This window comes from Chiloscyllium plagiosum, chromosome 18, assembly GCF_004010195.1.
Source record: "Chiloscyllium plagiosum isolate BGI_BamShark_2017 chromosome 18, ASM401019v2, whole genome shotgun sequence".
In the NCBI taxonomy this organism is placed as follows: domain Eukaryota; kingdom Metazoa; phylum Chordata; class Chondrichthyes; order Orectolobiformes; family Hemiscylliidae; genus Chiloscyllium; species Chiloscyllium plagiosum.
The window spans coordinates 9,622,958-9,650,078 of record NC_057727.1 but is presented as its reverse complement, the minus strand read 5'-3'; the positions used below and the strand labels follow the sequence as shown (position 1 = coordinate 9,650,078).

Genomic DNA, 27,121 nt, shown 5'->3' with positions numbered 1-27,121 from the left:
TTTGTGCTAACATCAACGGCTGCGGCTTCTCAGAAATACTCTGTGCACCGGACAGAAGGCTCTCCCTGCCCGGCTTTATCTGAAAACGGATACATCGTGCCACTTTAGACGTTCCAGTTCCCTCTTCTCAGTGATCACCAGAGACACTCAGCATTCTTTGAGGTTGGTGTCAACTCCACAAGATATTGATGCCCCCAGTCTGCCCAACAGGAGGGCAGTCAGGGGGACCTCGCTTCATTGGAGAATGCCATTGATGACCTCACAAAATGGCACACTAAGAAAGGAGAACCTTGCTTGACTGAACAAACTAAATAAGGAATGACATTCATCACTTGATTCCATTCCAACACTTTTTTATTGGGAAGAGGTCAATCTTCAAAGCATTTCTCTCTCCCCTCCCAAATATCTTCCTCTCTTTTCCTGAAATGACCTGACAATGTTAAGATTCCACTGGCACCAAAAAGGCCTTTAGGAACTTAACCGAGTAAGGTAATCTTCATTGGTGTGATCCCAGCTCCCCAAGTATGAATGCTCTACCTACGTGTGTCGATGAGACCTCGACAAAGCATGCAACTTCTGACAAAAGGTTTCATAATTTAACATCTGGAGTGCAGATAACATATTACACTCTTTCCAAAGCCAATACATACAGCCCAGGGTATGGTGCAGAGACCTGTTCATGGCACACCAGGTGAGATCTAAGCATGGCTTTGGATAGCCCAAGCATGACTCCTACTCTTTGTATTCTAGATTTGAAGGTTATCATTCTATTGGTCTTTATGATTTTTTTTTGTCTACCTGCTGTGATATTTTAATGATCTCTGCCACCCAGACTCTACCAAGGCTCCACAGTTTCTGTATTTTTCATCATTTGGATAGAACCTTGTTCCATCCCTTACTGAACAAAGGGGCAACTTGGCTCAGTTTCAGAGAAACAGGGAAAATAGGAACAGGATTAGGCCATTCGGCCCTACAAGCCTGCTCTGCCATTCAGCATGATTGCAGCTGATCAGCCCCCCCTTTTCCTGCTTTCTCCACAAACTCTTTGATCCCTACAAATTACATCTAAACTTCTTTTTGAAAGCATTCAATGTCTTTGGCCTCAAAGACTATCTGTGGCAGAGAATTCCACAGACTCACCACTCTCTGGGCGAAGAAATTTCTCCTTCTCTCAATCCAGCTGAACTTTGGTCTCGAGACAAAAAGGGTTAGCCATCTTGGATTGAGACGTGCAAGAGGTTTCTCCCTCCATGGAGATCCTGAATTTCTCCAGCATCTTCTGTGTTTGTTTCAGATTTCAGAAACTGTCATATTTTGGTTCTGTTGAGGAGTTCTTCCCTCAGAGATGTAAATATTTAGAATTCTCAAACCCAAATAGCCATGGAAACTCAGCGTATGAGTTATTCATGGCGGAGATTGCTTGATATTCTTAGGCACTAAAAAAAAAATCACAGGACACGGTGATAGATCGATAGAGAAATTTACCCGTCATTTATTCTATGGAAGGACAGAGGAGGCTTGCATGTTTGTATAGTCCGCTTCTATTGCTGTTTTTAAATAAAATGTATAGTGGTGTAATATTGAGGAATTGCACATCAGTGTCACACCAAGGACCCTGTACCCTCTGATTAAAGCAAAACATTGCAGATTCTAAACTGGATGATAGGTAATGTTTCTTTATTGAAAGGAAAATATGGTTTCAAGGCCAGCTGGAAATGCGTCAGGTCTTAACTAGTTATTGACAAAAGAAAGTTATAAAGTCTTGGCAAAGGAACTAGAGGGGAGTTAGCAGAAGTGTTCAAAAAGTATAAAAGATTTTTATTGAGTAAATAAGTAGATACGGTTTCATCCATTAGGAAGGCTGGCAATCAAGAAGACAGAATAAACATAACTGGTAATGGAGCCAGAGGTGAGGTAAGAAAAATCTTTCTTAAGGGTAAAAACAATGACTGCAGATGCTGGAAACCAGAGTCAAGATTAGAGTGGTGCTGGAAAAGCACAGCAGTTCAGGCAGTGCTTTTCCAGCACCACTCTAATCTAGACTCAAATCTTTCTTAAGGGATGGACTTTGCAGTTATAGCGATGATGGAACCGTTAGCGTTAGCTGTCACTCCAGCTGTGGAACTGACAAACTCTGGGGATTCCCACAGTCACAGTTAAACATCGACAGTCCGCAGGGTATGCTGTTAAAGTTCATGCAGATGGAAATCTTTCACACTCACAATAACAATCGTGTACTTCTACCTTTGCACTATCAGTGTTTCCATTAAAAAATCTTGATAAAAGCCGTGCCTTGTTACAGGATGTGTACCTAGGTATTCATTAGCATTGAGCCCATGATTAGATCATAGCAGCCCCTCTGACCTAATAAATCTATTTTTAAATTTGGAGCATGTCCAACTTCTCAGCAATACTTCAGCTGGCATCTAGGGGGAGTCAATGGCTTTCATAATCTAGCTAACCCCAACTAATGCTTTGGAGAGAAGGGCTCAAATCCCCCCCCATGGCAGTTGGTGAAATTTGAGTTTATAAATCTCTCGTATAAGGCTAGTCTTAGTGTTGGTGCCACGAATCTCCCATTGACTTTAATGAAAATCCCTTTTGGCTCATATGTTCTTCAGGGAAGAAAATCTACCAAATGATATCCAGTCCGTTGTTATGGACTGGAGTCACGTGTTAGTCGATGTGGTCAACTCTCAATGAAGTTAGGAAGCCAAATCAGTTCAAGAGCACTTAGGGGATGGAACTAAATAATATCCAACCCATGAAAGAATTGAATAAAAATTCACAAAGCCATGTATGTCCCAATATTTACTTGGTCTGTAAAGTTATTTAAAAAGTGAAGGATTATTAGTGCATTTTACATCTTGGTTTATTGAATGTAGAATCTTAAATAGGATTGCCTGCTTAGCTTCTTTGATGACATCCCTATTGTTGGATACCTTGAGATTCTATATAGCTGGCTTCAGGTTAAATCTAGCATTGGAAAATGTTTTTAAAAATAGATAAACTGGGGGGAGCTTTCAACTCAGAGAGCAGTTCTACTCTGCTGTCAGTAAAATTGGAGCCATTAGGAGTTGAAATTCATTCTGATAAATAGATTGGAGGTAGATACCAAAAGGACCTTCAAAAGGGAATTGAATAAATATTCCAGACAGAATATTTTGAGAGACTAAAGGAAAAGAGAACTGGAATGGGATAAATTGTGCAACTCTTTCCAAGAGCTATCTCAGCTGAAATGGGCAAAAATGGCCGCCTCCTGTGTTGAATGACTCCATATAATGTGGCAGGCAAAGTAAACTTAAATTTAGAGCTCGCCGTTCTGGAGGGAAATCAGTTCTCCTGTCGACATAGGATGAACAGCAGAAAGCTGGAACTCCTCTCTGGAGCACTGTAGATGCTGGTGGCTGTGGAAGGGGGTAGTAGGGAATGGGAGAAAGTGAGGACTGCAGATGCTGGAGATCAGAGCTGAAAATGTGTTGCTGGAAAAGCGCAGCAGGTCAGGCAGCATCCAAGGAGCAGGAGAATCGACGTTTCGGGCATGAGCCCTAGGGAATGTCACACATCTCCTGCTGGAATGTGCCATTGTGAAGAAGATCCAGAAAGAGATGCAGTGGATTTTGTCACGGTTCATCCCCAGCAGCTCCGTGACAAAAGCCACTGTGCTCCAGGGGGTGTTCCCACTGAGACAAATATCGATGGCGCCTGGAGCGCCATCAGCTCAGTGAAAGAAGCTTTTTGGTCTGTCCAAATCTTGGTCTTCCAATGCAAGGAATTGACCTTGACCAAGTATCGCAGACTGATATCTTCCAAGGTCCAGGGCTACATACTGAGGGATGCACTAAAGCTTGGAGCAGCTGCCACTCAGGCATGGTGGGGAAAGACCACTATCTGAGGTCTTTCTGCTGAAGTTAAATGGGGGTCCGTTCGGCTATCAGACCTTCCTACTGCCTCAGATCATGAAAATATAATCTTACACAGATAAAAAATGCCTTGGGTTTGCTTCCTGGATAGGGTCAAACTCCAATGTTTGTTTTGCTTCTTCATATACTCCAGAACCAACTGCTTTGGTGACTGTGCATATAAAAATATTTTTATGAATATAAAGTATATTTTTAAAATTAGAAAAGAAACCTGTGGATGTTGGGTAATTAGAGAGTTCAACATTTTTGTTAGATGCAGGTATTAAAAAGGGATGTAGCAGCTAAGTCAGATAGAGTTTGGGTCAAGATCAGTCATAACCTACCTAAATGGCCAAGCAGGGCAGGGGGACTAAATAATCTAGCTCCTCTTAATGTCCCTTCCTTAAAATTAATGTTTGTTGGGATACAGCTCCTTGGGTGCTAATGAGCTCCAGTACCTCCTGTCTAGTCAGTCTACACCTCTGAACTGTAAGCAGCATCAAACCTGATCATCATAAGAACACAGCATAAGAAACAGGAACAGGAGTAGGCCATTTGGCCCATCAAGCCTGCTCCACCATTCAATAAGATCATGGCTGACCATGGACCCAGCTCCACTTACCCAACCGCTCACCATATCCCTTAAATTCCTTTACTGTTTAAAAATTTATCTGTGCCTTTAAAACATTCAATGAGGCAGCCTCAACTGCTTCACTGGGCAGGGAATTCCACAGATTCACAACCCTTTGGGTGAAGAAGTTCCCCCTCAACTCAGTCCTAAACCTGCTCCCCCTTATCAGGCTGTGCCCCCTAGATCTAGTGACCATCATGTGAACCAACATTCTCACACTCTCAAACAAATGGTTGCTACTGTTTCCCTACCCTCCACCAATGCAGCAGTATCAAGTTAATTTAGCGTCAACCACATGTTGAATTTGGTCTGTCAGAGCTGCTGATCCATGGAGCCCTCATTCCCCAATACTCACTCTCAACATGACTGAGTACATTTCGATCTGCTCTGGATTAGACTGTGTTACAAATGTTTGTTGGAACATATCCCTGTGCACAGATGTACGAATCCCTTTAGAGACTCGACATGGAGTGTAAAGTTCTGACACATTTTCTTCCCCTGGTGCTAATGAAAACTGTGAACAGGTGCTTTCCTGGATTTTTGCTGCATATGGTATGGGGAGGGGAGCTGGGAGGTTGCTATGACAAGGACGAAGCTGGTCTTTGCCAGTCACAATCGGAAAAGAAAGCTACTGGATTCACGATGATCCATCTCACCCCCATAAAATATGCCTAATGGTCAGAGCTGAGTTGGCGCTTTGTTCAGGGCCCTACTCTGCAGGAGTGTGGACATTTATGCCCTGCCCATTAGTGCCAGCACAATGCCTGATCATTCCTCATATCTTGTGTCTGCTACATGATTGGTACATGAAGCAACTGGGGGAGATCTTTGGGTGTGGATGGCGCTCTGCAAATGCAAGGTGTTGTTGTGCAGTGCTGCATCTTTTGTCGGCATCCAGGGAATGTTGGGTAAACATTGGTCAAGCTGGCAAAAGTGAACGCCTTTTTATCGGATTGTTCATTTGTTGGAGAAATGGGCACCCGCTGATGCACCAACAGGAAAACAATGACGACAATTCAGTCATGTTTGAATGGTCATAAAGTGCCTTGAGATGTCCTGGGTCACTGCAAAGGGGACAGAGGTACAGGTCGGTGGCACCCCAAATATTACCTTGATATAGCACCTTTCAGGACCAGAGAACATCTCTAAGTACTTAACGGCCATTCAAACACAACTGAATTATTGTCACTGTTGTGATGTGGGAAACACTGCAGCTAACGTTCACACATTAATGAATGACCAGATAATCTGATTCCTCAATGATTTGGGGGGCTTCTCTGCCTTTTGAGATAGCATCACAGGAGTCTTCTACTTCTATCCAGGAGGGCAGCTGAGGCCCAAGTTTAATATCTTATTCACTTTCAACAATGCAGCACTCCCTCAGTACCGCGCTAGAATACAGTCCTGTCCCACTTTTCTCTAACCTGTTTATCAGTATAAAACACACTTTTTGTTCCCTAATCTTCCCTTTGTGTTTCAAAAGAAAAAGCAGTTAGAAGAAACCTCAATTTCTTGGAGTAGGAGTTGTGCACTGTGCCGTGTCACACAATGTGGGTCGCATTTGCAAGTACTGATGTTTACGAGGTCAAGGAAGGTAACTATCCCACCTCATGAACAGCAGGATGTTGCTGTATTAGCCAATGCACCTCCTGAAACCACAACCTCCAGCCGAAGAGCTGATTGTGTCACTGACTGAGCCGCAGCTGACAGCAGTTGAGGGAGAGTTTGACCAGAAATTGGTTCCCCAGAAGAGGCAATCACACGTTGCTTTAGTGTGGGATACAACTTAACACCAAGAGCTTCTCTTTCTCACAGCTGCAATTATGTAACTGCTCAGAACCAGATTAGGAAATTCCGTCCCAGGACGGAGATTATAAGGAGACGGATCTGCTGAGAACAACATTGTATCCAGCTGTTGTTCCTTCATTGTTCAGTCCTGATGTTTGCAGACCCTAAAACCCATAGAACATTAGAACAATGCTCCAGGGAGCCACAACAATTTCACATTATATCAAACATCCTGTAATCACAGGACTGCAGCAGTAAGGTGCACATCAGAACATATTTTAGTTGGTCTTCAATTAGGAAGTCTTACAAACACATGCTATGCTCCAGAAATAATGGGAGGGTGGTAACAAAGCGTAACTGGAATACGGACCAGAAAAACTGGCTATTAAATGTTCTTGCCATTAATGTTGATTTTCTCAAGAATGTACGTTAGGCTACCTCAACACAACAGACCGTGTAACAGAATGTTATTTCAAATCTATATATGCGCATGTACATAAATAAAGTCAGAGGTCTACAGCATGGAAACAGGTCCTTCAGCACAACTTGTCTATGCTGCCCAGTTTTCACATTCATAAGCCCCATTTCCCTCCATACCTATCCCATCGGAGTACCTGTCTAAATATTTCTTAAATGATAAAACTGTATTCAATTCCACCTCTCCCAGCCTGTTCCACACACTCACCACCCTGTGTGTGAAATAATTGCCCCTCTGGACCCTTTTGTATTTCTCCCCTTTATATGAAACCTATGCTCTCTAGTTTTAGCCTTCCCTCCAATGGGGAAAAGCTGTTGGCCAAGTATCCTATACCATAACCAATAAGTGCTGCTGTTAGATCATAGAACACAGAACCATAAGAGGTCATTCAGCCCACCATGTCTGTGTTGACCATTATACCATTTTAAACTAATCCTATTTGCCTGCACATGCTCTGTGTTGCTCCATTCCTTGAGGTAAAAACAATGACTGCAGATGCTGGAAACCAGATTTTGGATCAGTGGTGCTGGAAGAGCACAGCAATTCAGGCAGCATCCGAGGAGCAGTAAAATCGACGTTTCGGGCATAAGCCCTTCATCAGGAATAAAGGCAGAGAGCCTGAAGCGTGGAGAGATATCCCCACCCCCACCCTCCTCTAGCTTATCTCTCCACGCTTCAGGCTCTCTGCCTTTATTCCTGATGAAGGGCTTTTGCCCGAAACGTCAATTTTGCTCCATTCCTTGCCTGTTCATGTATCTGTTTAAATGCCCTCTAAACTTTGCTAACATTTCTGTTTCTCCCACTTCCTTTGATAGCATATTCCAGACACATACCACACTCTAAATAACTTACGTCGCTTATCTTAGCAAAAATAATCCAAATTTGTTCAACCTATCTTTATAGCTATTACACTCCAAGCAATGGTACATTACTGGGTATTGTGGACTATTGCATTACCAAGATCATTAATATAGTCAATGTTACTGCTGGTTCAGATCACTGTAATATAGAGAGCAACTGAGATGTCAAGTAATGGCCATTCAGTAAAGAATTGGATCACTCTATCAATTTCAGACAGTGGATTGGTTACTGCATCTTAAACATTAGACATGGCTAAGGAATTTAGCTGTAGGCACTGGGTAAATAGTCTGTCATGCAAATGGGGATGGGAGGTAGATGGTTGAATAGGGGAATCGAGGAGGAGGGGGGGGGGGCAAGTTCATATATATCTACCACTGGCAGCTACTACATGGAAAGTTGGTGTATGTCTGCAGAGGATGGCAAGTGAATCAGTCTGACCAAGATGGTGGTTGAGTAGGATGCTCCAACCGGACCTTATCCTCTCTGCCTGTTCCGTTTTCCTTTCCTTCTTAGTTCTTTTCTTTTTTAAAACAAGCTTTTTTTTTCTGACTCTCATTAGGTGGTAACTCTCCAGCAGTGATTCCCAGCCTGGTGCAGTGGCCTGTTGGTATGGTGACCTCCTGGCCTACTGTACTCTATGTACTCCCAGCTTGACACTCTCTCAGCCTGGTATAATGTCCTGAAGCAATCTCCTGATCGTCCAGGTGAAGCTCAGCTGGATCTAGGGGGCATACAAAAGAATGATCTGGGAAGGTTCGAGAGAATGGCTTCTCCAGCCAAGAAGAAAACCACTCTGCAGCCACATTCAGCGAAAAAAAGCCCAGCCTCCAAATTGCTTCTGGTCAGGAATTTCTCTTCTTCTGTTCTTATTCCCCTGTCAGTCATTATTACACACACACACTTGGCACCAATACAAAAACTGCTAATGTTTCTATCAACTTTTGTTTCAAGCTAACACACACGACAGATCGGAATGTTACAGGATCAGGGTCCCATGGGTGCTGTAGGACAGTCCTGCCCACCACATCTGCAGAATCAATTCTATCACCTCATCTGTGAAAGTCATTATGCCATCTACAGGGAGTCGCAAACCTCATTCAATGGTAGACTATTACAGGAAGAGCTTATCAGGCCTGTGAAGGATCGCATTTTGCAATGGCCCACAGGGAGGCAATCTCCCATCCAAAGTAATAATTAAGGAAGAAAAATATAGCCTGAAGACCTTCCAAACTGACAAATATCACATACACTCATAGGTTCACACTTCAGGCATTGCTTTTGTCTTGCTTATTCATAGAATGGGACTGTGTCAGATGAATCAGAATTTATCCCTTATCCCTGACTATCTTTCAGGAGCTGGCGTTGAGCTGCCCTGCTTGAATGGCTCCAGTGCTTGGCACACTGACTCAATGGTTAGCACTGCTGCCTCACTGCACCAGGGACCTGGGTTCGATCCTAGCCATGGATGACTGTCTGTGTGGAATCTCCCAGTGTCTGCATGGGTTTCCTCCAGGTAGTCCAGTTTCCTCCCACAGTCCAAAAAATGTGCAGGTTAGGTGGATTGGCCACGCTAAATTGCCCACAGTGTCCAAGGATGTGCAAGATAAGAGGATTACCAATGGGAAATGTGGTGTTATGGGGACAGTTTGGTCTTTGGAGAGTCAGGACACACTTGATACACCAATTGGCCTCTATCTTCACATCAGAGCGTAGGGACACCCACACTGTTGTCAGGAAGAACACACCAGGATTTTGACCGAGCGACAATAAAGGAACAGTGATATATTTTCAAGACAGGATGGCACATGGTTTGGAGAGGAAACTTGCAGATGTCTCACGTATGTCGTACGTGTGTTAGAAAGGATTCTGAGGGATAGAATTTATGACCAGCTGGAAGAGCATGGTTTGATTAAGTGCAGTCAGCACGGCTTTGTGAGGGGCAGGTCATGCCTCACAAACCTTATTGAGTTCTTTGAGGTTTTTACTAGACAGGTTGGTGAGGGTCGAGCGGTGGATGTGGTGTATATGGACTTCAGCAAGGCATTTGATAAGGGTCCCCATGGTAGGCTCGTTCAGAAGGTCATCAGGAATGGGATACAGGGAAATTTAGCTGTCTGGATACAGAATTGGCTGGTCGACAGAAGACAGCGAGTGGTAGCGGAAGAAAAGTACTCTGCCTGGAAGTCAGTGGTGAGTGGTGTTCCACAGGGCTCGTTCTTGGGCCTCTACTCTTTGTAATTTTTATTAATGACTTGGATGAGTAGATTGAAGGATGGGTTAGCAAGTTTGCAGACGACACAAAGGTTGGAGGTGTCGTTGACAGTGTAGAGGACTTTTTTAGGCTGCAGCGTGACATTGACAGGATGCAGAGATGGGCTGAGAGGTGGCAGATGGAGTTCAACCTAGATAAATGCGAAGTGATGCATTTTGGAAGGTCGAACGTGAAAGTTGAGTACAGGATTAAAGACAGGATTCTTGGCGCTGTGGAGGAACAGCGGGATCTTGGTGTGCAGGTACATAGATCCCTTAAAATTGCCACCCAGGTGGACAGGGTTGTTAAGAAAGCATATGGTGTTTTGGCTTTCATTAACAGGGGGATTGAGTTTAAGAGTCGTGAGATCTTATTGCAGCTCTATAAAACTTTGGTTAGACCGCACTTGGAATACTGCGTCCAGTTCTGGTCGCCCTATTATAGGAAAGATGTGGATGCTTTGGAGAGGGTTCAGAGGAGGTTTACCAGGATGCTGCCTGGACTGGAGGGCTTATCTTATGAAGAGAGGTTGACTGAGCTTGGACTTTTTTCATTGGAAAAAGAAGTAAGAGAGGTGACCTAATTGAGAGGCATAGATAGAGTTGATAGCTAGAGACATTTTCCCATGGCAGAAATTGTTAACATGAGGAGTCATAGTTTTAAGCTGTTTGGCGGAAAGTATAGTGGGGATGTCAGAGGAGGGTTCTTTACGCAGAGAGTTGTGAGAGCATGGAATGCGTTGCCAGCAGCAGTTGTGGAAGCGAGGTCATTGGGGACATTTAAGAGACTGCTGGACATGCATATGGTCACAGAAGTTTGAGGGTTCGTACATTAGGTTTACGTTACATGAGGATCAATGATCGGCACAACATCGTGGGCTGAAGGGCCTGTTCTGTGCTGTACTGTTCTATGTTCGAGATTCTATGTTCTGATCCATCTGCTGCACCTTGCCTTTGGAGGTGGCAGAATCAGAGGTTTAGAAAGTGTTATCGAAGGAGCCTTGGTGAGTTGCTGCAATGCAGCTCGTGCAACACAGTGTTGGTGGTGAAGGGAGTGGATTCTAAAATGTGGGGATAGGTTGTCAATCAAGCAGATAGGAGCAAGCTTCTGGTGTTTTGGAGCTGCACTGATTGTGTAAGTGGGTATTAACCAATGATCGTTTCATTTTAAGAGCTCCAAATAAATAGTTTTCATTAAAAAGGAGCTGTCTGGCAGAAATTCCAGGTTTGCTTTGAACATCCACATTTATGCAATGGAGCCACACAAAAGATGCAACATCAGTGAAGAAGATCCTTTGAAAGGACATTCACTCCTGACCACTCTGTAGGTTTGGGGCCACACCTAGCTTCTTCTACCTCCATGTTGTGTTGATAAAGGTTGGTGGGGTGCTGGGGCTGAGGCAGGATGGCAGGAGGGGTGCGTTAAGCAGTGATGTTGGTCGGGTCTGGTGCCCATTGCTTGGAGCCTCGATGCAGGAACTGCCAGGAAAAGGACAGCACCTTCCAATGGAAGACAGAGGGCTTTGTCCATGGATCATCAAAATGGCTGAGGGAAGGTGCTGGAGTTTCAAACCTGGAAGTTTTCACATATCAACCAATGGCAAAGGTTCAACCCTTAAGTTGAACTAGCAATATTTACAGTGTGGACATTATACACAAGGATTGTATTTCCAACTACACCCATCTCTCCAACGGTATGACTCTTTCCCACCTCATGTTAACTCTTACCCTGGTATCACTGCTGATGGAGCGATGGCGCCCATAGCATTTACCATGATTCCAATGTTATCCCTGGATTTTAATAGGATTTCAGATGTTAACATGATAGCAGTGTTGGGAACATATTCTTGGTGACTAAATCACGTGACTTCCTGTCTCAAGATGCTCTACCTCCACATTCTTACCATTGGTCCCCACCATCTTCCACCTCATGGCACACCACCTCCCCAGACCAGATCAGAAGGTCAACAGTCTCTTCATTCAATTTGACCATTGATATTTGAACTGCCAGCCAACCTGCTTTCTTTCCCATATGATTTCTTAAATGTAAAATTAATGAACGGCAAGTTTTTATTGGATGCCCCCTAAGGTTGACATCCAGGTGTCTGATTGCTGCAGTTTGAGAAATCGGCTGTTAATTCCTGGGCACCCCCGGGGCAATCCTGCAGGGTTGACAAACTTATTTACCCACTCCTCCTTCACCCACTTCTGCCAGCCTCTGCTAGCTGTATCTCCCAGCTCTTGCCCTGCAGTTCTCTGACTTCGGTCTCCCGTGTTTTTCTCGACAACTCTGCCTCTTGATTGTGGCAGGATTTGTTGCTATCTTGGCAATTTGTTTTCCTAAGAGGGCCTCCTAAAACCCCCTCCCCCCCCAAATTATAACACCTGCTCCTCGTTACATTAGATCTTGGGTTCATCGCCTGCCTTTGCTTTTCCATTGCTAACGTGTGCGCCTGCAGGAGAGTCTTTTACTGTGTCATTCCACTCCGGAAAGCCAAGTACTGTATAAGAGGGCTGACATTCTCAGCACAGCACTGAAACACTGCTTCGCCGTGGGAGAGCTAACATTTGGACAAGATAAAGTGACGCTCTGTCTGTCCTTTCGAGTGGATGTAAAAGATCCCACAGAACAATTCAAGGGTCATCCATGCACAATCAGATTGCTATGTCTGTTCACAAATCCCCTACAAAATAATTCATCGTTCCTTAAGTACTTTGGAGCTGTTATGACAGGTTTGATAATGGCGCTGTATAAATCACTGACTTTATCGAACAGAATTAAAGCCACTGGTGGAACTCATTCCCCACAGCAGCCTGGAAGCTGATCCATTCAAAAGCAAAATTATTTTGGGAGACAGTTTGAAATATCACGGACAAGTACAGCACGCCCAGGGGGAATAAGATGATTGAGCACTTATGGTTCCCCAAGCTGTGCAGCACTGGGAGTTTGCCATTTCTGGGTCCTCAGTATAAAGAAAGAGTTTGACTTAAAGCAGAATCTTTCTGGATGTTCTGACGCAATTTACAGTCAATGATGTAGCTTTCAAGTATAAGAAGGGTACGGGTTGTACTGCCTGGAAGTGTGCTGGAGGCAGATTCATTTGAGGCATTGAAGAGGGCATTGGATGGTCATTTGGATCGAAATGGTATGCAAGAATATGGAGATAAAACAGAAGACTGGTACTAGACTATGATGCCTGTTTGAAGAGCTAGTGCAGACACAATGGGCCAAATGGCCATTGTTCTACACCATAGCACTTCTGTGACCTAATCATTGCTGTAATGTATTGGTTTTGGTGACGCTTTTCAGAGATGTTAGGACACACCTGAGTGGGAGGTCGGCCTTGAATCTTCTGGTCTAGAGGTAGAGGCACTGCCACCAGACCATTAAACTCTTGTATCACAAGTTAAAAATAATTCTAAGACAGGCTGGCATAATGGTAACATTACTAGATTTGTAATTTAGGTTAATATTCTGGGGGCAACTGTTCAAATCCTACCATAGCATTGTGAGTGCATTAGCTCTTCAAACAGACATCATAGTCTACATGGGCAGCTCAGTGGTTAGCACTGCTGCCTCAGTGCCAGAGACCCAGGTTTGATTCCACCCTTGGGCAACCGTGTGTGGAGTTTGCACATTAGCCCCCCCGTATCTGCATGGGTTTCATCTGGGTGCTCTGGTTTCTGTCCACAGTCCAAAGATGCGCAGGTTTGGGTGATTTGGCCATGCTAATTTGCCCATAGTGTTCAGGGATGGGTAGGCTAGGTGCACAAGTCAGGGGAAAAATGTGAGAATAACATGGTAAAGGAATGGGTCTGGGTGGGATTCTCTTCAGAGGGTCAGTGTGGATGTGTCGGGTCAAATGGCCTGTTTCTACACTGTAGGTATTTTACTATTGTAGTTGGTGAAATTTTAATTCAATCTGGGATCGAAAGGTAGGCCCTGTGGAAATTAAAATGACAGTTAAAAATTTCTATTCAATTCACAAACGCCTTATAGGGAGTAAACCTGCCTGTCCCTTACTTGGTGTGGTCTACAAGAGAGTCCACACCCTCAGTAATGTGACTGACTCTTATCTGCCTCTGAAATGGCCTCAGCAGGGCTGTTGACACATAAGGAATTCTCAAGGGGCTTGACAGGGCAAATGCTGAGGGGGCTGTTTTCCCTCATTGGAAAATCTAGAACCAGAGGGCAGAGTCTCAGAAGAAAGGGGGTCCAATTTAAGACTGAGGCCAAGGGGATTTTTTTCTCTCAGAGAGTTGAGAGTTTCTGGAACTCCTTATCACAGAGAGCTGTGGGGGGCGGGTGGGGGGAGAGTTCTTGTCTATATTTAAGACTGAGATGGATAGACCCTTGATCAGGCAAAAGTGAGGACTGCAGATAATGGAGATTAGAGTCAAGAGTATGGTGCTGGAAAAGCACAGCAAGTCAGGCAGCATCTGAGGAGCAGGAAAATCGACATTTTGGGCAAAAGTCCTTCATTCTTGATGAAGGGCTTTTGCCCAAAACATTGACTCTCCTGCTCCTCAGATACTGCCTGACCTGCTGTGCTTCTCTAGCCCCATACTCTTGACTAAATCCTTGATCAGTGAGGGAATCAAAGGGAAAGGGCAGGAAAGTGAATATGAGGAATGTTGGATCAGTCATGATCCTACTGAATGGTGGAGCAGGCTTGAGGGACTGGACAGCCTTATACTGTTCCTATTTCTTTCGGACTTACGGTCTTCTGGGCAATGAATGCAGGCCTTGCCAGCAACATCCACATCCCATGGAAAGAATTAATAAGATCCTGGTTGCCATGGCTGCTCAACAACCCCAATTTCATTGGATTACGCAATTAGTAGGTAGAAGATTTAAAACAAAAGAGGCGGGCTTAAGTTTTTCTCTGAATCCTAATGTTCTTGCGTCAGACTGAAATAGCCCTTGGCCAAGATTTGTCATCCTGCTCAGATTAACACAAATTATGAGGGCAAATCTGGCTACAAGTCAATTAGCGTCTGGCTGCATTTACTGAAAAGTCTGCCAAGCTTCGCAATGTTGCTCAGTGAGAACACAGTCACAAAATAACACAAATTAGAATGGGCAAATGTGGCTTCAAGCCAGTGAAAGTCTTAGAGTGCCCAGGAACCTACAAACCCAGCATACAAAACAACTATTGGTAGGGCAGTAGGGAAGGAGGCTATTCAGGCTATTGTGTCTTGCCTAGCTCATTGACAAAGCTATCCTGTTAATCATTTCAAGTGTTTATTCAATCCCCCTTTTGAATGTGATTGCTTCCAACACTATCATATACAGGCGGGAGGCTGGGAGAACACAGCAAGCCAGGCAGCATCAGGGGGTGGGGAAGTCGACGTTTCGGGTGTAACCCTTCTTCAGGACTGGGGGTGGGTTACATCTAAAACGTCGACTTCTCCACCTCCTGATGCTGCCTGGCTTGCTGTGTTCTTCCAGCCTCCTGCCAATGTATTTCGGATTCCAGCATCTGCAGTTTTTTGCCTCCAACACTTTGTCAGACAGCATATTCCAGATATCATGTTAACGCCACCAAACTACTTCCACGTAATAAATGAATGCAGTTGAAATAAGAAACATCAGAGGCACTCAACGACCTGGTAACGGTCAACCTTGCACCCGCTAACCCACCACTAAACAAAAAAATCTAAAATCAAAAGCAGAAACATGGGAGAAATGGGCAGAAAACTGCAGGCAGGAACATGACAAGAGAGGCTAATTTCAGAGGTAGGAGCCTTCTGCAGTATTCAGGTGGGAAGCTCTGCTGACATCTGCAGCTGGATTGATGGCATCCAGATGTTAGCAGCTGCTACACAGACACACACACACACACAGACACACACACACACAGACACACACACACAGACACACACACACAGACACACACCCATCTTGCCTTTCTCTCTCCTCTCCTGCAGAAATAGGATAAACCCAGCTTACTCCTTGGGCATATTAAAGGGAGATTTTCCCCTTTTCAAACACCAGCCCATCCACTGCATATTTCCTACACTTTTCTAGCAATTGATCTTTAAAAAACAAGATTAGTTCATTCTTCACCATACCCCTAGCAGCATTCCCTCCTGAGACACATATGCACAAAGGTTTGACTTCCCAGGGAATATCCATGCTCTGTTGCATTATCTCCGAACTGATGCTGTTAGACTGGGCTAAACTCACCAAAACTCACTGGGCAATTATCAGTCATTCAAACTGGTACTCTGCAATGGCAAATCACAGCTCAGCCAAAGGCCACATCTCTTTAAGCCAAAGCCAGATATTGCTGGAGAAACTCAGCAGGTCTGACAGCATCGGTGGAGAGAAAGCAGAGTTAACGTTTGGAGTCCAGTGACCCCCAGTTCTGAAGAAAGGACAAAGTGTTAATGCTGCTTTCTTCATACAGATGCTACCAGACCTGCTGAGTTCCTTCAGCAAATTCTGTGGGTTTTTTTTAAATCAGATTTCCAGCATCTATAGCTCTTTGTTTCAGTTTAGTTGTTTAAACCAACCTGCACAATGACCAAAGGGTGAGACTGATCTATTTCATAAACAAAATGGAAAGGCAGGAATAAAATACTTTTTCAAAAAAAAAGTGACAGTTCTAGCCAATTCACCAATCGATGGAAAACATCCATTGACAAGTGTCTTAGTCATATGCATCTCAGCTCGGTTCATCTACAATTGACCAAATCAGCTGAATGCAGTACAAAAGATGCTACTGTCTTGATGAACCAGACAGTTTCAGAACTTCTGGTTCTGAAATTCTCTTGAAATTCCCTTGAAATTCTCTTGAAATTCAGTCACAAGAGCTAACAACTTATAGTATTCAAAATCAATGAATGACTTGGTGATTTTTTTTTAAAAAGTGTAGCTTTTGATTTTCAAAATACATTTCTGTATCCAAAAGTTAAATAGCTACATACCTTTGTAGGACAGTCGAAGTCTGGGAATATTCATTTTAGCTCTCACATTCTGTAGACCAGTCAGACTGAGGAGCAGCAGCAGGAGGCTACTGAGAGTTTGTGTCGGACAGAGTAAACCCTTCATTTTGTTTGTGACAGTTTTAAACAGTTCCGAAGTGACACCTTTACCGGAGCGTTCTTTCGCTGCTGTTGGTGAAACTGCCTTGAGGTTTCTTAAAATCCTGGCAGGTGGCGAATTCAGGAGGGGAGAGGGACAGCAGCAGGAAAAGGACCGGCAGAGTGGTCACCTCCGCCCCCTAAGAGGTTGCAGGGTTTCGATTTACTGCAGACACCGCCGCCTTATCCCTGGTCTATATTGGTCCGAGAGAGGGAAAGCGTTTCTGGTGGGCTTTATATGTAGGGAGCTCCTCCTCGTCCCTACACCCAGGGTCACGCCTCCCTCAGGCTCTGAAGAAACCAGTTTGTAACACAGTAAAATAAGCAGCTGTCAGCCAGGAACATCCTCCCCTATGTTCCTGCATTTGGTGCTCTCATTAACCCTCTCAAGAAAAACCTTTCTCTTTTTCAAAACATCAATGTAAAGAGAGAGGAAAAAGACGGCAGGCAGATCTGATTCCTTTTGCAGGGGGAGGGGGTGCTGGGGAGAGATTGAAGTCTGTTCGGAAGAAAGGTGAAGTTTACAATAAACTGGAGTGTGTTCGAACATCCGCCCTGTGACCGAGCGTCCGGATGTTTAAACGGGATTGGGAATCGATTGGTCCCTTTAGGGAGTAAGGTCTGCATTTCAGGGGCAAGGGAAGCGTTTTGTTAGGAAGTGGGAATATGCAGGGTTTTAGTGGTTGGACAGGTCATGGGTGAGTCCCTGGTCCATTACAAACCCAACCTTCAATGTGAAGCTCAAATGTAAATTCGTCTGGAAACTCTGGGGATATTCAGAACCCCCTTTGTTTCCCCCCGTGGTTTTGAAGTCGTTAAGTTCTTGGGTTCCAACTCAACAAGGTTTACAGCAGCCAAAGATATTTTATATTCATTTACAGAGTGAGGGTGTCATTGGCTGGGCTGGTATTTATTACCCATCTCTAAATGCCCAGATGTGGATGTGCCCGTGTTGGACTGGCGTGGATGAAGTCAGCCCTCACACCACACCAGGTTGTAGTCCAACAGGTTTATTTGAAATCGCAAGTTTTCAGAGTGCTGTTCCTTAGTTTTTACTTTTCACCTGACAAAGGAGCAGTGTTCCAAAAACTTGTGGTTTCAAATAAACCTCATGGAATATAACCATGTGACTTCTGACTGAATTGCTCAGAGGGCAGTTAAGAGAAGACCACATTGCTGTGGGTCTGGAGTCACATGTAGGCCAGACCAGGTAAGGATGGCAGATTCCTTCCCTGGCATTAGTGAACCAGATGGGTTTTTTTTACCCCAACAATTGACTCATGCTCATCATTAGACTCTTAATTCCAGACATTTATTGAATTCAAATTCCACCATCTGCTGTGGCAGGATTCAAGCCTGGGTCCCCAGAACATTACCGTGGCTCTTTGGATTAACATTTCAGTGATAAGACCACTAGGCCACCGTCTGTCCTTAAGGGTTCTCACCATTACCCTATTTCATTCATATAAGGAATGTGGGAAGTGTTGGTGAGACCAGCATTTTTTTTGCCCATTCCTAATTGCCCCAGACAAGGGGGTGGGAAGCTGCCTCGTTGAGCCATTGCAGTCCCAAAGGGGTAGGGGCACCCACAATGCTGTCAGGAAGAAGGTTCTGGGATTTTGACCAATCAAGGAGTGAAGGAAGGGGGTGGTTTATTTCCAAGTCAGGACGGTGTGGTTTGCGGGGGAGCTTGCAGGGTTTGCTGCCCTTGTTTTCCAAGATGGCAGAGATTACAGCTTTGGAATATGCTGAGGATGGGAGAGTAATGGAGAAGCCTACACATAGTGCTTCACTGTACTCTGACCCTACCACAGACATAGTCCTCATTTAGGTTCTCAACCATAGGACTGAAGCCCCACTCCAAGATGTGGATGGTACTTCCACACTAAGGCTTTATGAACCGTCAGTGGTGGAATTAAGAAAATCCTGTGGCATCTTTCAATGAAAAGCAGGGGAGCCCAGATGGCCTAGCCATTAGTTATTCTGTACTGGGGATCATTAAAACTGTTTGGTTATTGGTTTCATTGCAATTAGTGGGAGCTTGTTTTTTTTTAGATTTCATACAGTATGGAAACTGTCCACAGTGACCCTCCGAAGAGCAATCCACCCAGACCCATTCCCCTATATTTACCCCTGACTAATGTACCTAACACTATGAGCAATTTAACATGGCCAATTCACCTGACCCACATATCTTTTGGATTGTGGGAGGAAACCGGAGCAACCAGAGGAAACTCACGCAGAGGCAGGGAGAATGTGCAAACTCCACACAGACAGTCACCCAAGGTGGGAATTGAACCTGGGTCCCTGGTGCTGTGAGGCAGCAGTGCTAACCACTGAGCCACCGTGCCACCCCATGCTGTGTACAAATTGGTAGTTGTGCTTCCACACAACACTGATTGCACTTCAAATACATCTCATTGCCTGTGAAGGGCTCTGTACTGTCCTGGCACTATACTAATGCAAGTTACATCTTGACTATCTTTCCACATACTCTACAGTGTATGAAACAGCCTAACAGATGTTTGAGTCTTTATTGCTACCTCTCCAAGCATTCTTCCTCCCTGGTCACTGACAGGCCGATCCTGCGGTTCAGCATTGAATAGACTCATGGAGTTGAGGTCACAACTGGATCAGCCATGATCCCATTGAATGGCAAAGCAGGTCTGAAAGTCTGAATGATCTACTCCTGCTCCGGTCTCCCTCTACCCTCGGCTGGGGGGGGGGGGGGAGAGGGGGGAATTTGAATGGAACCCAGCTGTCAGGAAACTGAAAGGTTTGGGTGCAATGCTGCTTTTGTTCTCCGGAGTGAGTGTAATCACCAGCACAGGGAATTCCAACATTCCACTCAAAGGGAGAGTCAGGTCAAAATTTTCCCTGTGGGGACGTATGGCACAGAAACAGACCAATCACCTCATTGTAAAAATGCTGGTTCTTAAAACTGATAAATTCCCCTCCCCATACTCTTTCCTCATTGCCCTGGAGATACTCCTGCTTAAATAGATATGAAACTCTCTTTTGTACATTCTTTCTAAATTTGTTTATGCTATCAGTACAATTCCTGATCCAGAACAACTCACTTAATAAAAAAAAAATCCTCCCTTATGAAGGGTGACACGGTGGCTCAGTGGTTAGCACTGCTGCCTCACAGCACCAGGGTCCCAGGTTCGATTTCAGCCTCGGGTGACTGTCTGTGTGGAGTTTGCACATTCGTGTCTGCGTGGGTTTCCTCCCACAGTCCAAAGATGTGCAGGTCAGGTGAATTGGCCATGCTAAATTGCCCATAGTGCTCTGTGCATTAGTCAGAGGGAAATGAGTCTAGGTAGGTTGCTCTTCAGAGGGCCAGTGTGGGCTTGTTGGGCTGAAGGGCCTATTTCCGCACTGTAGGGAATCTAATCTAACCTACTCCACTGTATCTCCGAGTTGCCTCAGATCCCAGAGCAACCTTCAATAAAAAATAACCACATTAGGGTCACAGGCTGGAGGGTCAGGATTGTAAGAGTGCAACCATGAGCACTTATTATCTTCTGATCTACTTTCATGATTTAATGACAGATTTTCAGTCAGATCACTTGTGTGACTCAATATTCCTGACCATTCTCCACTTCCTTCGAAACATGTTAAAACCGACAATTATTTTGAGCCTGGTTATGTATGTCGTATCTGGGCAGCAACAACTTAATTTTCTTCAACAACTTTACGACAGCATCTGCAGTTATGTAGTGGTTTTTGTGACCTCAGGATCTCCCAAAGTGGCGTGCAGTCAATTAAATGCTTTCCGACTGCAATCTGTCTTGTGATTCAGAGAAAAAATACAGCAGCTAACTTACGAGCAGCATGCTCCCTCAAACAACAATGTCACAGAGTCGGAGAGTCTTAGAGATGTACAGCACCAAAACGGACCCTTTGGTCCAACTTGTCCATGCAGGCCAGACATCCTAAATTAACCTAGTCCCATTTGCCAGCATTTTACCCACATCCCTTTAATCTCTTCCTAATCATATGCCCACCCAGATGACTTTTAAATGCTGTAATTGTATCAGCCCCCACCATTTCCTCTTGCAGCTCATTCCATACACGCACCACCCTCTGAGTGAAAAAGTTGCCCCTTTGGTCCCTTTTAAATATTTTCCCTCTCACTTTAAACCAATGCCCCCTAGCTTTGGACTCCCTTACCCTGGGGAATGAGACCTTGACTATTCAAAGGATGCCTGCCTTGAAGAAGTTTTCCTCCTCTCTCTACAAGAATCTCAGGGAGTCTCTCTCCCACTGCAACTCATTTATCTCTCCACCCTGCAGGCACCCTGCCTCTATTCCTAATGAAGGGCTTTTGCCTGAAACGTTGATTTTCCTGCTCCTCGGATGCTGTCTGACCTGCTGTGCTTTTCCAGCACCACTCTAATCTAGACCTTGACTATTCACTCTATCCGTGACCCTCATGATTTCATAAACCTCTGTAAAGTCACCCCTCAGCCTCCAGCACTCCAGGGAAAACAGCCTCAGCCTATTCAGCTTCTCCCTACAGCTCAAACCCTCCAACCCTGGCAAACATCCTTGTAAATCTTTTTCTGCACCCCTTCAAGTTTAACAGTGTCTTTCCTGATGATGGATCAGATCTTCATGACCAGGGCAGAATGAGAAGGAGGATATGATTGAAATGTGTGACATTATGAGGGACACATAGATAGGATAGGCAGGGAGGAACTTGCAAACTTGAGGATATCATCGGTCGGGGGTGGGGGTTGAAGATTTAAGGTAAGAGGCTGAGGCTTCGACGAGGTGAGGGAACATTTTCTCACCCAGAGGGTGATGGGAATCTGGGACTCACAGACTGTAAGGGTGACAGAGACAGAAACCCTTATAACATTTCATAAATATTTAGATGTGTGCTTGCAATGTCAAAGCTATGGTCCAAGTGCAGGGAAATGGGAGTGGAATAGCAAGGCTGAAAAATGTGTTGCTGGAAAAGCGCAGCAGGTCAGGCAGCATCCAAGGAGCCGGAGAATCGACATTTCGAGCATAAGCCCTTCTTCAGGAATGGACTTAGGCCCGAAAAGTCGATTCTTCTGTTCCTTGGATGCTGCCTGACCTGCTGCGCTTTTCCAGCAACACATTTTTCAGCCCTGATCTCCAGCATCTGCAGTCCTCACTTTCTCCTAGTGGAATAGCAGGGTCAGAGATAAAAGCAGAAGATGCTGCAAAGCAGGTCTGGCAGCAGCATTGGAGGGAAATCAGGGTTAACGTTTCGGGTTCAGTGACCCTTCCTCAGAACTCAGACCTGCTAGAGCTTTTCCAGGAATTTTGGCTTTTGTTTCTGATATCCAGCATCCACAGTTCTTTTGTTTTTTTATTAGAATAGTGAGGGGGTTGTTCCCGACACGTACGGGTCTGATGGGCTGAAGGGTCTGTTTCTGTGCTGTTGGGAACTCTGCATTGATAAAGCGTGGCACTGGAAAAGCAGGTCAGGCAGTATCCGAGGAGCAGGAGAGTCAACGTTTTTGTGCGTAACATAGTCTTGAAGAAAGGTCCTTCCCGAAATGTCAGCTCTTTTGCTCCTTGGAGGCTGCCTGACCTGCTGTGCTTTTCCAGCACCTCACTTTATCACAGATGACAGAGCATAGAAACAGGCCCTTCAGCCCATCAGGTTTGCACCTGTCAAGAACAACCATCTCCCTATTCTAATAAAAACTAAAGGAACAATGGATGCTAGTGCCCAGAAAAGAACGCTGACCTCTCCCAGACCCTGCAGAGATTAACCTGCCAGAGCATAAATATTTTAAGAAAAAGGCTATTCTTTACAATAAGTGTAGGTGGGATAGGCTTCAGATTAGTATGACAGGGCGGCACAACATCGAGGGCCGAAGGGCCTGTACTGCGCTGTAATGTTCTATGTTCTATGTTCTATAATAGCTGCCATGAAATGGAAGACTATTTGATTGACAGCCAAGAATCCAATCAAAATGAAGAGTCGATTCACCTTCTGACGGGTGGAGTTGGGCGGGATCCAGGGGTGGGGCATGAGATCACATGTGGCGAAATCTCCAGGAATATGTCCAGCTCAAGTTGGCAACATGCGTTGTCAACCAGTAGGAGGGTTTTACACCAACAAGGGAGGGGTAATAGAGAGTCAAGAAGGGGGCATAACTCCATCAGAGGGTGCGAGGGTCAGACGTGATGCATGAGTACAATTCGAGTTGGCATAAGCTATAAAGAAGGTGAGTAAGGATCTTGTAACACAGTGGTAGTGCCCCTACCTCTAAGCCAGAAGGACCTGGGTTCAAGATTTTCCTGACACAGATCTGTGTTGTAATACAAAGAGAACAAAGAAAATTTACAGCACAGGAACAGGCCCTTCGGCCTTCCAAGCCTGTGCCGATCCAAATCCATTGTCTAACCTAATCACCCAATTCTTAAGGATCTGTATCTTTCTGCTCCCCACCTACTTATGCATCTGTCCTGATGCACCTTAAATGAATCTACCGTGCCTGCCTCTACTACCTCTGCTGGCAATGCATTTCAGGCACCTACCACCCTCTGTGTAAAGTACTTTCTGTCTGTAGCCCCCTTAAACTTTTCACCTCTCACCTTGAACGGGTGACCTATTGTTACTGAATCCCTCACCCTGGGAAAAAGCTTGTCTCTATCCACCCTGTCTATACCCTTCATGATTTTGTAGACCTTAATCAGGTACCCCCTCGATCTCCCATTTTTCTAATGATGCACAGATGGGGTGGTGCGATGGCTCAGTGGTTGGCACTGCCGCCTCACAGTGCTAGGGACCCAGGTTTGTTTCCACCTTTGGGGGATTTTCTGTGTGGAGTTTGCACGTTCTCCCCATGCCTGTGTGGGTTTCCACCCACAATCCAAAGATCTGCAGATTAGGTGGATTGGCCATGATAAGTTGTTCCATCGTGTCCAGGGATGTATCGCTTGGTGGATTAGCCAGGGAATTGTCTTGTAGTGTGCAGGATAGATGGACTGGCCATGGGAAATGCAGGACTACAGGGATGGGGTGGGTCTGGGTGGGTTGCTCTTCAGAGGGTCAGTGCAGGCTTGATGGGCTGAATGGCCCCTTTCGCACTATCGGTGTTCTGAGATCGAATTGTTCCACGATGCTATCCAAACATAAATGTCAATATTTTTTAAAAATCAGTGATGTGGAGTTCCAATTTGGGATAAACAATAAAGTTCAATAAATACAACAGTGTTTCTATAGAGAACAGTAGGTGAAGGTAGACTTGACTTTAACTGTGATGGCCAAAAAAGCTTGGATCCCAGGCCTACAGAGAGGAAGAGGGCTGGGGATCTGTACCCTAGGCCTGTCCCCCTCTCCAGGATCCTGGTTTCCTGAAAATCATCCGCATACCTGTGTCCTGTTTTCAAATCAATATTGTAGACATCAAAGAGAAAGAAAGAGCTATGGGTTCATGTACTGCCTTTCCCAGACTCAAGAGCTCCAAAACTACTCTCCAGCTAATGAAGTGGAGACACTGTTGTGATTCAAAAGATGTGACAGCTCACCAGCACGAAGCAAGATGCCACAAGTTATTGCATTACAACAAGTCGATAATCTTTGAATGATTTCGGTTGAAGAATCAACATTGTTCAAGACATTAGGGTTCAAAACCTCCCTCTTTCTTCAAAATTGTGTGATCACCTTTTATGATGTGGAGGTGTCAGTGCATGAATTTTATCAATTTTTTATGTTCACCCGAGAAGGAGACGGAGAGGGACCTGGATTTAACGTGAAGTTTCAGATAGAAATGGGCACATAATGAGCATTAGGCAAAATGCTACAGACGCTGGAGATCAGAGTTGAGAGTGTGTTGCTGGACAAGCACAGCAGGTCAGGCAGCATCCGAGGGAGCAGGAGAGTTGACGTTTCGGGCAAAAGCCCTTCATCAGGAATGGTGAGCATTGATGATCAACCTCTCCCATGAGGCAATCATCTGCATCAGGAGCGATAATCTGCAAATCCATCAGGAATGTTGGTCAGTATGTGTATCAGACAGCTCTGACTGATTACAGGGCTAAATTTCTATATGGAGCAGATCTTGTGGTACAATATAATGTTCCTTCCTCTGGCCCAGCAACTCCAGTTTGAGTCCAACACCATGGGAGGTTACACCATACAGAACTGGAGTAGACCCTTTGGCTCCTTGATCCTGCTCCACCATTCCATTGGATTGTGATCTGACATTCCTCACATTCACTCTCCTGCCGTTTCTCAATAACCCTCCATCCCCCTGCTGGTTACGAATATATCTATCTGTCTCAGCCTTAAATATACACAGGCTGTCTACCCCCACAGCGCTCTGTGGCAAAGTGTTCCAAAGCCTCTCAACCCTCAGAGAGAAGAAAGTCCGCCTCACCTCAGGGGCCTTCACAGTGTGGCCCAACAAATTGGTCTGCAAATCCTTCGATGATGGCAGGCGGTATGAGTGGGAGTCCCAGTCAACCATTCTGCAGGAATTGATGGCTAATCACCATGGGACGTTTCCCAGGCCTGTGGGCCAATCCAGTGACCCTACTCTCAGAAACAAGGAAAGGTCAGACAAATACTGACGTAGGTGTTCAGAGATTGACAGAAAATGTCTTGCTTTGATGCTTTCTATCAGGAGCAATGTGAAGGAAAGGGACAAAGCAGTCTCTGTTGTTGTGACTCTTTTATATCAAGCCTTCAGAAATAAATTAATTTTGTGCAATCTGCCTCCTTTCAAAGCCTCACGTTAGAGCATGACCAGCAGACGTTAGCCACCATCCAGCACCACTCCCAAGTTTGACCTATCGGCCATTGAACTGCAGGGGGCATCACACTCAACCAGAAGCCAGTTCCACCACATTCATAGAATCCCTACAGTGTAGAAGCAAGTCATTCGGCCCAGCATGTCCACACTGACCCTCTAAAGAACATCCCACGCAGACTCACCCTTTATTTCCAATGGCTAACCCACTTAACAGGGACATAATGGGGCAATTCAGCATGGCTGATCTATCTAACCCGCACACCTTTGCATTGTGGGAAGAAACCGGAATACCCGCAGGAAACCCACACAGTCACCCAAGGTTGTCATCGAACCCAGGTTCCTGCTCCTACCACTGAGCCACGGTGCCACCCCAATTAGAACATGATCTGCATCTTAACAGCATTTGCGGTCCTCCCCCTCCAGCTCCCCCACCCAACTCCCCCCTCCCCGCTGACTCCCCTCTTAGTCCTGCCTAAGAAAAATTAACCAATTTTCCATTTTGAAAGAATGCATTATTTCCAGTTTCTGAGTACTGCTGGCAGTGGTCTTTGGAGGCGTGGGGTGAAGAGCAGTTCCAGCTTCGGCTGGCCTCTCCCAGTACCTCTCATGCTTCCCCCCAACATGTGCACGATCTCCACCCCTCTCCATCCCAGATGCTCAAGAACTAACTGGGCTGCAGTTCCATGCCAAGTGTTGCTGTTGCTCACAAAACCACAGGAGGGAGCTCAAATCAACATTGATCATGACAGGTCTCAATGAAAGGTTCAGAACAAAATGACCCTCAAATTTCTTCCATGGGTTCTATCAGTCGCTGGAGGTCTCGGTTGTGTTTTTATATCTTTTTTAAGGGGATTTGCGAAAGGGGAGGCAGAAACTTCCTTGGGAAGCACTTTTCCCAAGAACTGGGAGAGTAAGTGAGGAGTATCCTCCAACTCTGAGACTTCACTTTGGCGTAATGTCATTTTATTTTGCAGCTGACCTATAAGTATGGCCTAATAAACTGTCTGCTTCCCCTTGCAGCCCCCTGCATCAGTTCTAACAGCGTATGCAGCAAAGGGTTGCGTAATTTCCTACACTTTGAAATCGATCCAGAAAAATGTATCAGCTCTGTTAAACAAATTGGCATTTCTTTCTTTAAAGAAATGTTTTGAAAGCTGCAGCAAATTAAAATGTAACATCACATTCTGGCCTTGGGGGTCAAATAGTGTTTTATTAATATTCCTCCATATAAAGATAATTAGACTGGTATTTTCCTGCAATGTCACATCCACATCAACACTGCGCTCAGCAGTAACTCCTGAGAGAGGCAAATGTGTGACCTTAAGGGTCATGTTAAACATCCGCTGGAAGAGGACGTTGCCCATTATAACTGGGC

General features: G+C 45.1%; 1 protein-coding gene across 2 annotated transcripts in view; it reads right to left on the bottom strand.

Annotated features, from left to right (window-relative positions):
• The window catches only part of sema3bl (sema domain, immunoglobulin domain (Ig), short basic domain, secreted, (semaphorin) 3bl), a 188,912-nt gene extending 171,640 nt beyond the window's left edge, over window positions 1-17,272 (bottom strand). Inside the window, exon 1 of one of the 2 annotated variants that reach the window (XM_043707662.1) lies at window positions 16,844-17,272. In XM_043707662.1, the coding sequence (XP_043563597.1) occupies window positions 16,844-16,967 (124 nt within the window). In that variant the 5' untranslated portion in view covers window positions 16,968-17,272. The remainder of the gene's footprint in view (window positions 1-16,843) is intronic. The other variant, XM_043707661.1, reaches the window with a different exon arrangement.
• Window positions 17,273-27,121: the final 9,849 nt, after the last annotated feature.